This window comes from Pararge aegeria, chromosome 21, assembly GCF_905163445.1.
Source record: "Pararge aegeria chromosome 21, ilParAegt1.1, whole genome shotgun sequence".
Lineage (NCBI taxonomy): Eukaryota > Metazoa > Arthropoda > Insecta > Lepidoptera > Nymphalidae > Pararge > Pararge aegeria.
Window position 1 is genome coordinate 16,218,881 of NC_053200.1, and position 11,367 is coordinate 16,230,247.

At 36.8% G+C, this 11,367-nt stretch overlaps 2 protein-coding genes across 2 annotated transcripts; one reads left to right on the top strand and one right to left on the bottom strand.

The window, feature by feature from the left end:
- The first annotated feature begins 2,993 nt into the window (after positions 1–2,993).
- LOC120633346 (glucose dehydrogenase [FAD, quinone]-like) lies at positions 2,994–5,239 on the top strand. Its single transcript, XM_039903538.1, has 3 exons — positions 2,994–3,332; positions 3,584–3,699; positions 3,814–5,239. The coding sequence occupies exons 1-3, from the start codon at positions 2,994–2,996 to the stop codon at positions 5,237–5,239; spliced, it is 1,881 nt and encodes a 626-aa protein (XP_039759472.1).
- Positions 5,240–5,292: 53 nt separating this feature from the next.
- Positions 5,293–10,515, bottom strand: LOC120633517 (glucose dehydrogenase [FAD, quinone]-like). Its single transcript, XM_039903742.1, has 4 exons — positions 10,493–10,515; positions 9,298–9,481; positions 6,807–7,119; positions 5,293–6,596 (listed from the first exon to the last, which is right to left on the bottom strand). The coding sequence occupies exons 1-4, from the start codon at positions 10,513–10,515 to the stop codon at positions 5,293–5,295; spliced, it is 1,824 nt and encodes a 607-aa protein (XP_039759676.1).
- Between the last annotated feature and the right edge of the window lie 852 nt (positions 10,516–11,367).

Sequence of the window (11,367 nt, forward strand, 5' to 3'; positions counted from 1 at the left end):
TTCACGCTCTAAGCGACCATAAAGTTGTATTTCTCAGGATTTGTAAAACAAAAACCGTAATAAACGCGTAGAAGAACGGGAGCGACAGCTAGTATCATTATTAGTACCTTTCTGGAAGGAATGTCCCGATCCTTCCAGATATCGATAAAAGTCATAGAACCCCCTGTTTATTTACCGTAGCACCTGCTTAATAAAGGTATAATATCTAAACTACACTTTTTTTTATTACTTATTCAAAAAGTCATTTTCATTTTTAAAAATAAATTAAAAAAAAAACTATTGTAGTTCTCAAATCTCTGGGAAAAAGGCTTAGAAGTTGTCCCTATAATTTTTAAAATCGCCGCCTTCCGTGTGATTTATTCTGTTTGGTGCGAGAACTGTTTTGATGATTACCTAATTGACATCCTGTACCTCACACGTGGATGTTTGGGTGCCATTACAATTAAATTTGGGTGCATCGACACTATCGTTATTTTACCTTCTAAATTATAAAACAAAAAACATAGGTAAGAGCAAATTGCAAGCACACAGTCGACTTCGTGACGAGGTGGGCGTTCGAGTCCTAAGTTGCTAAAGTGGCGTTATTATTTAATTACATATTTTTCTCTGTAAGTGTTAAGGTAAACTGATGGTCATATAAGACCTTTTAATGTGCAACAGTTTCATGACTTCTATCAACATATTAGCGTGCAGTAAAAAATCCCTGAAAGTCATATATATGGCTCTTATACATACAATTTAATTCTAGTATCTACTAAGGAAATATAAAAAAGAATCGAAGATTTAAGAACATACAGAACCCCTTATTCAGCCATTATTGCATGCAGTGCATTGCACATTGTGTCCAAAAAGTGTTAAAACGCCCCGCGCACGTCTCGATTCACAACCGCGGAAAGTTGCTCGCTCACAAACTTTTCCCATTTTATGGTAAATGTTGAGAACATTAGAGGTAAAATAATTACTGTCAATTGCTAAATGGAATGAAGTGACTAAGAAACACTACTTAAGTATAGTGTATTATGAAAATAAATAAAGAAATAAATAAATATGCTACGACAATACACACATCGCCATCTAGCCCCAAAGTAACCGTAAGTAGCTTGTGTGTGTGGTACTGAGATAGCTGATGAATATTTTTATGAATATAATACACATAAATACTTATAATATACAGATAAACACCCAGACACTGAGAAACACTTATGTTCATCACACAAACATTTTCCAGTTGTCGGAATCGAACCCACGACCTTGGACTCAGAAAGTAGGGTCGCTGCCCACTGCGCCACTCGGCCGTCAAATAAAGCTTTATTTGCTATACAAATTAAGCATGGATTAAATTAACTATGGACAAAGTAACGCCTTCTTCTGTCCAACATTTAAAGTAAAATGGTTTTTGATGCTAAAATTTTAGTCGTGTATACGGTTTCTGTATGTTTTTAATTCTGTGGCAGCAGCGTCCTCTGCAATTCTACTAGGTACAAACTACTGCGATAAGTAAACCGTCTGCACAGCGAGTTCATTATGGGTAAACCGTCCCGTTAGGAAAGCCTAGCAGTGGACTGTTATAGGCTATTGAAGATTATTAGTTGAAGCTTGACGATAGACATTGGTAGTGTTGGTAGACTGCCGACAAGCAGCACAAGACCGTGAACTCCATAAAAAAGACAGCAGCAGAAGTCCAGCAGTGGACGTCGGCTGATTGAAGTGATGATATTGTTCATAAGGTTAACAGTAACGAAAAACCTTTGTACAGCTTTAAGCGTAGAAAATTCATTACATTTCGAATCTTTTTAAATCCTTCTAAACTCGCTTACAAATGATCTCTAAAACAATATCCCACGGACCACACATTCAACCGATTATCTCTGTCACCTCAGCGTTTAAAACTATTAAGATGATGACAGCGATCATAATAATGTCATGACACCGGAGCCGCGGTCGCATTGAAATTTCATACAGTAATTTGTTTTTGACACGATTTTTTTGTGGTAACTACTGTTCTTGATAATATGTTACTGCTCGTTTGGATTTATTTCGACTACATAGGAACTAGTTAACTGTCTCGTCGCTCTATTGGTTAGCATGTCAACTAAGAATCACGGGGTCCTGCGATCGATTCCCGGCCAAGGCTTGTTAGGTATTCTACTTTTTTGTTAAAAAAAAAACAGAGTTAGGAAACTGGCGGTGTCCACCACACAGTGCCTTGGAGATGTTGTTTCTTGGTTATTATCACTAACATTTGATAAACCCACCATCCTACATTGGAGGATTGCTCTACGGTGTAGAGCAGATGCTCTAAACTTTAATCTCTAAATAACAGGTAACACTACCTTGGAATTGATATTCAGTAGAAACTATATTACAGGGAAAACTTGAATCAATCAACAATGCGATAACAAGCATGGCGGATGTACGTCGCATAACAATACAAACCTTTGAAAACCCACGACTTTGTTCGATTCACCTAACAGTTCGACGGCAAAGGCAACGTAAAAAAACTATAGTACGTAAAGGTACGTTACTTTTATACCTTAAAACCTTAAATGCCATGCCATGAGTGTCCAAAAATTGTTGGTTTAAAAAAAAAAAAACGAATGGACATAAAAACAATTTTACTTATACACATTCGGAAGATCGTATTCCATAGTAATGTCAATAATGTACAGTCAGTTGTAGAAAGAACAGTGAGAACGCAATACTGCTCAAGCATTAAATAATTATTTCTATTAATAAAAAAACATTGTGCCGGAAAAGTCTATAATGTTGGTAAACCATTGTTTTAGAATGTCAGTAGAAAATAATATTGTGGAGTTTTGGTTATTAATTTTTTGAGCAGATAAACTAGTAGCCCAACTTTAAACTTAAAATAAACCCAAAGACTTTTTGCTTGTTGCTTACGTCGTTTGTGATTATAAACTTTACTAATGAAGATAAGAAATGAAATTCTAAAAATTCAAAGACACTACATATATCCACAACACTATAACTGAATGGCTGATAATATAACTGAAGACCTTTGCAAGATATGTGATGGTAGAATAGAATGCGCTCCCACGGCCATACTTCTGATTACCCTGGTCCATGCACTATATGGTCACATTGGACCCGAGCCTGATTATTTTAGAAATAACAAACAGGAATTGCTCAAGTCCGAATATAAAGATAAACCGGAGGATTATCATAGATTTAAAGTAGCATCTAGTTACAGATATCCAGACGAAGAGAGAAATAGTGACGATTTTGACGTGGAATACGATTTCATTGTTGTGGGTGGGGGTACAGCTGGATGTGTTGTAGCTAGTCGCTTATCAGAAAATAGAAAATGGAATGTAAGTGTTATTATTATTTTTTCCTTTGCTTTAATATTTGTAGTAGTTCAAATTTATTTTGTTAGAGAATACTTAGCATTATAAAGTTTGTACTTTTGTTTTGTTACGCCATAAAATTTAGAAATATGTAAATGGCTGGACCTTGGCTTACACACTATCGTGTGTCTATATAAATAAAATAATAGCAACTTTGAACATTCGATGCTCAAGTTTTTAACATTTAATGTCATAATTATTTCTTCAACTTTTAGGTATTGCTTATTGAAGCTGGTTCTGAAGAACCAAAAATGGCTTTAATTCCTGGACTTACAAGTGAATTCAAAGGATCATCTTTAGATTGGCAGTACAAAATGAGGCCAAAAAGAAGGTGAGAAGTTAATATTTCAGACCCGTCTAAATATCGAAACTGTAAAATATACAAGACGGGCCCTATTATAAAAATAGTATTTTTCATCAGTCGTATAGTATGTGTTTGTTACAGATTCTGTCAGAATCGGGTCATGAAAGGTTGCGAGGTCGTGCAGGGTAGAGTACTTGGGGGAACGTCCACAATAAACGATATGGCGTACATGAGAGGTAGTCCCGCGGATTACGACGAGTGGGCCCTTAATGGCAATGAAGGGTGGAGTTTTAGTCAAGTGCTACCTTATTTTAAGTATTCAGAGGGGAATTACGATAAGGATATATCAAAAAATAAATTCTATCACTCCACACAAGGACCACTTGACGTTGGACGATATCCTTACGTAGATGATAATGTTGATGTTTTGCTAAGTGCGTTCAATGAACTTGGATATAACTACACCGATATTAATGGAAGAAGACAACTTGGTTTTATGAGAGTACAGACCTTGTCATACTTTGGGGAAAGGGTCAGCGCATACACATCTTTTATCGAGCCGATTAGAAAGATTAGGACCAATGTCGATATAATAACGGAAGCTCTTGTCACAAAAATAATTATTGAGGATAGAGATATACTTAAAGCTGCTGGTGTAGAGTATATTAAAAATGGTACAAAAGTATCCATTAAGGCTTCTAAAGAAATTATCTTGAGTGCAGGAGCGATAAATTCACCAAAAATATTAATGCAATCTGGTATTGGACCGAAAGAATACTTGGAGTACCTAGATATAAAAGTTTTTTCAGATCTACCAGTCGGTGGAAATTTTCACGATCACTTATCGGTGTGCCTTCCAGTTATAAAACTCAGTAAAACAGCAACTACTGTCAAGTTTACAGAAAAATTAAAAGATATCACGACTTTTTATTCAAAAGGTATTGGTCCACTCTCAGCAAATTTTCAAGTCGTTGCATTTTTTGAATCAACTATATCCGATATTCTTGGTACGCCTGATATAGAGTTTAGGTTTAGAGGCCACGATTCAAATATGTATTATGACAAAATAGATATATGTATATCTCTTTTAACGCCTAAAAGTAGAGGACAAATTGTTTTAAATGCCACCGATCCTATTTTTGGAAGTCCTTTGATTTATCCCAATTTTCTTAAACAATCTACTGATGAGAAGAAATTATTAGAAGGTATACAGGAAGTTGTTAAATTGTTTGATACGGAAGTATTCAAGAGCGCAGAGTTTGAATTTGATCCGCGCCCAATATTAAATAACGAGTGCCGTGAGCATGATCGTGTATCAGAAGCATTTTGGTCATGTATAATACGTCAATTTTCAGCTCCGCTACATAATTATGCTGGAACATGTAAAATGGGACCTTCTAAAGATCCCGAGGCAGTTGTTGATAGTAGTTTAAGAGTATATAGCGTAGTAAATTTAAGAGTAGTCGATGCGTCAATAATACCAAAGGTCACCAGAGGATCAACAGCTGCACCTGTGATAATGATAGCTGAAAAAGCAAGTGATCTAATAAAAACTACTTGGTACTAAAAAAAAGTTTTATTAGCTAATTATCTTATATTATTTATTATAATACCTTATCTTTACCGCCTTCTCAGAAAATTCCCTTTATTTTCTTTCCAGTCTTTGTTTATTAATCTACTGCCCTTTTCTGCAATCATTACTGTAGGGGCAAATATGCTACCTCGTACATGTGTCGGCATCACTGATGCATCTACTATCCTTAGTCTTTCAATACCATGAACTTTTAGATCATAATTAACCACTGAATTTGTCCTATTTCCGCCCATACGACACGTTCCTATGGGATTTCCTAAGGCTTTAGTATAATGTCTTGCTATACAATTCCATTGATCTCTATTTTGCAATCGGTCGCAAGGAAACAAATCGAGTAGAGCTAATTTTATTTCAGCTTTTTTGAGTTCTTTTGTATTAAGCAACTGCAATGCGATATCTACACTGTCAACTAATGCATCTAAGTCTTCGGGCTCCTTTAAAAGATTGGCTTGAATTACAGGTCGACCATATTTGGGATTTCTTTTATTTAATGTCACTTTTCCTTTACTTTTTGGTTTTAGTAGCACCGGATTAATATTTACTAAATTATAGTACGGCAGTGGTAAGCTAGACTCTTCTGCTGTGTGTACACTTACGTTTGTAAGCATAAACTTGTCACTCCTAATATAATTACCTGCCAAGGCTAATTCCACATTGGGACCGTTTTTATTTTCAAATAGTTGAATGAATGCAGATATTTGATTAATTCCTTTTGAGGCCAATGGCCCACCCCGATTTTGAAACCACGTCTTAAAATCTTCTATTATTTGATTTTCATCAATAGCAATTTCACCTAGAGAAAAAGCTAAACCACCTGTTGTGACTTGATCTTGGTAATTAGCACCAACCGGGAGATTAATGAATTCAGAAATATTGTGTTTTGATAGTTCCTCCTTTGGTCCTATCCCCGATAGGTGTAATAATCTCACATTATTAATAGCACCTGCAGTTAAAATTGTTTCTTTCTTTGCATACGCTAGTTGCTCTTTACCTTTTTCAACTTCAAATAAAACTCCATCTACAGCTTTTTCTTCGTTATCAACAATCAGTTTTGTTACTGTGGCTCCAGTCCTCACTACCAAATTTTTTCTATGTCTAACTGGTTTAAGGAAAGCAGTATTTGTACTTAATCTTGTATTATTGGATATGACAAATTGATTGTTAACAGCTGCTTCTGGAACGTTCGTGTTAATGTCAATCGAACGGAAGCCCATTTCTGCAAATGCTCCTAGAAATTGCTCCATATGACGGTCCATGTATTTAAATCTTTGGACATGCATTTCCCCTCCTCGGGAATGATAAAATGAATTCATGAGTATATCATAATCACCTGAAAGACGGGAAGATATTTATTTCACTTTACCTTGGTCTTTTAAATATAATTTAATCGGAATAAAAATAATATAAGCTTCTTGTTTTTTTTGACATAAAACAACTTCTATCTCTGTAAAATGCACTTAATGATAAAAAAATTTAAACTCCATTTTGAATGTTAAACAAAATCTTATTGCTTTCCAAACGATCTATGTAATCAACTTACCATTGTCTTCAGAGGTTTTGAAATGCTCTACCAGATTCTCAAACTTCCATTCAAGGGAACCAATTTCCCCATTGCTGTGCCACGCATCAAAATCTTTCTTGGACCCTCTGGTATACTTCATATCATTCACTACACTGGATCCTCCTAAAACCTTGCCAGATTTCACCTCACAACTGCCTCCAGGTCTTGATAGACAAGAAAACCCGTTTCTCTCAGTTCTATAGTTCCACAGAATGGGCCTAAACTCCTGTGTAGGTACGCCGGGTATGTCATAGTCAATGTTTTCTTCTTCACCAGCTTCGAGCACTAGAACCTTAAAGATATAAAAGAGATTGTATAATCTTTGCACTGAATGTGTTTGCTAAAATGTTTGCATTCAATATCCATTACTTCACAATATAGGTAATGGGCACGTCAAGAACAAGTGACTGTGTCACTATCTGACAGAAAACGGACCCTACAAATTTTAAGCACCGACACAAAAAGAGGGACGTACGGCAGCGTAGCATTGAAAGGGATGAACCGATTTTGAAATCCTAGATTTAATTGAATAGTATGTTACTGGTATTTTTAGATTTAACAGGAGGTTGTTGGTATTTTTAATTAAACATAATAGGTTGTTTTAACCAACTGGAAAAAAGAAGTTCTACTCCGCCATTTAAAATAAACAAGATATAAACGAATTTTTTAAATATTTTTCTCTTGAAAGGATGATGCACATTCATTTAAATTAATCCTATAGTTATTTCAACAAAATTGGTTCTGTAATTTGGCGTTTTAATCAAAAAAGTGGCTAAAATATGCTATTACATATTATTATTAAACGAAATTACGTTTTTTGATATTTTTACATATAGATAAATGCATCGTTAAGATTATTTACAGTGTTGATTTTATATTTGGTCAAAACCTTCGTAACTATTGGTAAATCAAACTTTAAGGTAGGTATTTTGACCGTTAATTCATCACTTCGTCTCTATAGAATTACCCATCTTGTAGTCATATTTATTAATTACAAGTTGTATAAACCAATTGAGATTTAATTAACAGTATAAAGTTATACCTATTAAGGCTTCTATTAAAGTTTGCTTATCAATAACATTGTTGGTAATTGTAAAGGTTTGCAATTAGAATAATTAACAATTACAGTTAAGATAACGATATTACCAGCCGCGGCAATAGAAATCGAACCGCCATTTTACAGTTTTATATCTACTAACTCTCGATTTCTACACAATGTTATTCGCCTGTAACCTCATACCTTTATGACTGAAATAGCAACATAATGTAGGTACATTTAGTAGGAATTGAGGCTAGCAGTAACTTAAATGGAAAATGTATTTAGGTATCAATTATGTGCCTGCATATTTTTAATCCGATACAAGTTAGCCCCCACTGCTAGCTTCTACGATTGGCGCAGTTGGCAGCGCCCCTGTTTTCTGATTCTAAAGCCGTGGAACTTTTTCGTGGGTGCGTTAGGCTAGGTGGGCCTATTCCCACAACTGGAATTTTTTGTGTGAAGAACATGAATGTTTTTCGGTATCTGGGTGTTTATGTATTTTATTCATACAAATATTCATCAGTCATCTTAGTACCCATAACACAAGCTACGCTCACTGTGAGGCTAGATGTATATTCGTAGTATTAAAAACAATCGGCGTTCCACTGGAACGCTCTACTATATATGACGGCCATTATTATTATATATTATTGCTAACCGATTTAGTTATTTTTCCACGACGTTTTCCTTTAACGATAAAGCACGTTAAATTCAAATGCTTTAAATAAAAAACACACAATCTCCGAAAAGTAAGAGGTGCAAGCCGGGGATCGAACTGGGTCCCCCGAAAGTGAAGCCGAAGCCTAACCCCTCTAGGCTATCACGGCTTGACAGATGTATAAAACTTTTTTGTAGTACAGAACTTGTATGGGGAAGTAATACCAGCATGCTTTTTTTGCCTCTAAGCAGCATTGTCCTAATAGTGAGTTCTGGTGTGAAGGGCGTGGTTACCGGTCTGATTACAGGCACATGAGACTTAACACACCTCTGGTTGATGGACTCAGGGCGACGCTTTGCAAGATGTGATCTTTGCATGATCTGGGAAGTGTTGCTCTTTTTATAGCCGATGGCTTTCAAGTTACCATCAGGTGGGCTACCTGCTTGGTCCACCAATTCATAATTTAAGGAGATGTTCTTACTTTTAAACCATCGTTACATCTGAAACTACTACTGTAAAACTAAAACCGATTACATTTGTCCAATTATCCTGACTAGCTCTACATGACACGTGACTAGCTGTTGCCCGCGTTCTTCGTCCGTATTTATAACAGTTTTTCAAAAATTGCTTGGGAACCGTTTGTTTTACTGGCAAAAAAAAACAAGTTGTTCAGTTGCTTAGCTAGAGCATAAGTGGAAGTATTGCAATATTAAGCATAATAGCCTTCCAGTGTCAAGTAATGATATGTTCAATATACCAATACGGTATTATACCTTCCACTCTGGGTTGGCAGAGAGTCTGTTGGCGAGCACACAGCCCGCGGTCCCTCCTCCCACGATGATGAAGTCAAACACACTGTTCCTCACGTCCTTCTCCGCTTCCAGGGCTTTGCTCCTCGTAGCCTTTGTGAACAGATCGCCCTTAACCGGCGACGTTGTAAGGCACAGATATAAGACACTGAAGCACAAAATATAAACATATATTTAGATGACCTACGGACCTGACCTGAGTTATTAATCCTCTACTTATTTAAGAGAAAGGAGGTTCTACTCTACAATATAGATAAAAACGTTGGTTAAGCAACTTAAAGTACACGCTAGGTACATATTCCGACGCTATGCCACGTTTAAAAGTCTGAAGTGTGAGTCTGATGTCACGAACCCACATTGGAGCAGCATGGTGGATCTAAGCTCTATGTTCAGTGATTTCCCTGGCGCATTGGTGAGTGCTTTAGTTTTTAAATCGGAGACTCTGGGTTAAATCCAGACCTGCTCTGATTAGAAACTTCAGCCGTGTTGACTTTACCAAGTTTTCTGTATGGTGTTGTACGGTGGTACGATAATAAATAGATAAATATACTACGAAAGTACCCACATCGCCATCTAGCCCAAGACAAGATGATGATGAATATTTTTATGAATAATAAACATAAATACCTATATACAGGTAACACCCAGACAATTCAAAACATTTATGTTAATTACACAAACATTTTCCAGTTGTGGGAATCGAACGCACGGCCTTGGACTCAGAAAGCATGGCCGCTGCCCACTGCGCCAGTCCGCCGTCAACGATGCCGCGCACGATTACGGTTTAAATATAACTGCCACACCCGTAACAAGCTCGCTACCATGATGATAGGTACCATCTTACACAGTTAACGTGTTAAAATAACTTTTTGAGATATTGAACGGCCTTTCTATATTTGGCGCTCAGTCACTATCATTACAGTTGACTTCCCACTGCTGTGGCCGGGCCTTTTCCCTCAGGAAACGACATAGAGACCATAGATCCGTCAGTAACTATCTCCGTCTCTTCGGTAATATTACAAACCGGTGTAATTGATAATAACCGGAGTCAATGGCATCACGTGCTCTCGAAGACATCGGAGATTGTGGTTACAATATTAAAAAAGCACTATCACAAAATGGTCACCAAAATTAACTTTAAATTGAAAATCATTCTAACCTTAATAACACTTTAATCTCCATTTCAAATCACTGATTACCAAATTGTACGTTATGCCACTCCTCCATCAACCTTAACTGTGAATAATAACCGACGAGTCTGAAATGGAAGTTATGTGTTAGACACGCTCGAGCGCGCGGGGTATCCTGCCTTTCGCAGAGGAACTATTTGTGAAACCGGACTCCGTTTACTTTAAATAATTGCCCATTATATAATTATTGATGATCTTTCCTGCATTTTTCATGGACATTATATTACGTGCCTGTGTAATTTAACCGATTACAAAATGGAGGTTATGAATTCGACATCCACATTCGAGTCTTCTCCGTTTGGCCTATTAGACCAGGGCTCTCCAACCTGTGCGCCGCGAAGTCCTGGGGCGCCGTAGAAAGTTTAGAGGTGCACCGCGTAGCGCTTCTTCTGTATTTCAAAATAAATAAAAACAAGTAAATAAGTGCGCTGCTGGCTTTATAAGTGGGAACCCCTAGCCTAGACCAGTCTGGAGAGCATCGAAGCTACGCCATCCTGCTCGGGACTCTGCTACCTAGATTAGGTAGATAAGGGATGCCACTTAGGTGATCTTGAATTCTTGTAATACACATCGGTAGGTCTCATGATTGTCCCAGAGATGGCAGCACTCACTTATTGATGAAAATATCTAGATGTCATGTGCGATAGTTCTACGTAATTGCATCACTCCCACCACGTGAGATTTCATTCAAGGGCTCAATGTTATGGAATAAAATGAAAAAAGTCGTCACAAACTACTTAGTTATATCTATGAAGACGCTACGTTATATGTTACAATATAAACTGTAAAACCCTTCCGGCGCAGGAGTGAGAAAGATAGTTGTCCGGAAATTAAACTGACCAGT

Excerpts from the sequence above, each read along its gene's own strand:
- LOC120633346 (XM_039903538.1), top strand. The coding sequence starts at position 2,994 with ATGGCTGATAATATAACTGAAGACCTTTGCAAGATATGTGATGGTAGA. Across the intron at positions 3,333-3,583 it reads CAGAAAATAGAAAATGGAAT|GTATTGCTTATTGAAGCTGG; the intron begins GTAAGTGTTATT and ends TTCAACTTTTAG. Across the intron at positions 3,700-3,813 it reads AAAATGAGGCCAAAAAGAAG|ATTCTGTCAGAATCGGGTCA; the intron begins GTGAGAAGTTAA and ends TGTTTGTTACAG.
- LOC120633517 (XM_039903742.1), bottom strand. The coding sequence starts at position 10,515 with ATGGAGATTAAAGTGTTATTAAG. Across the intron at positions 9,482-10,492 it reads GAGATTAAAGTGTTATTAAG|TGTCTTATATCTGTGCCTTA; the intron begins GTTAGAATGATT and ends TTTGTGCTTCAG. Across the intron at positions 6,597-6,806 it reads CAAAACCTCTGAAGACAATG|GTGATTATGATATACTCATG; the intron begins GTAAGTTGATTA and ends CCCGTCTTTCAG.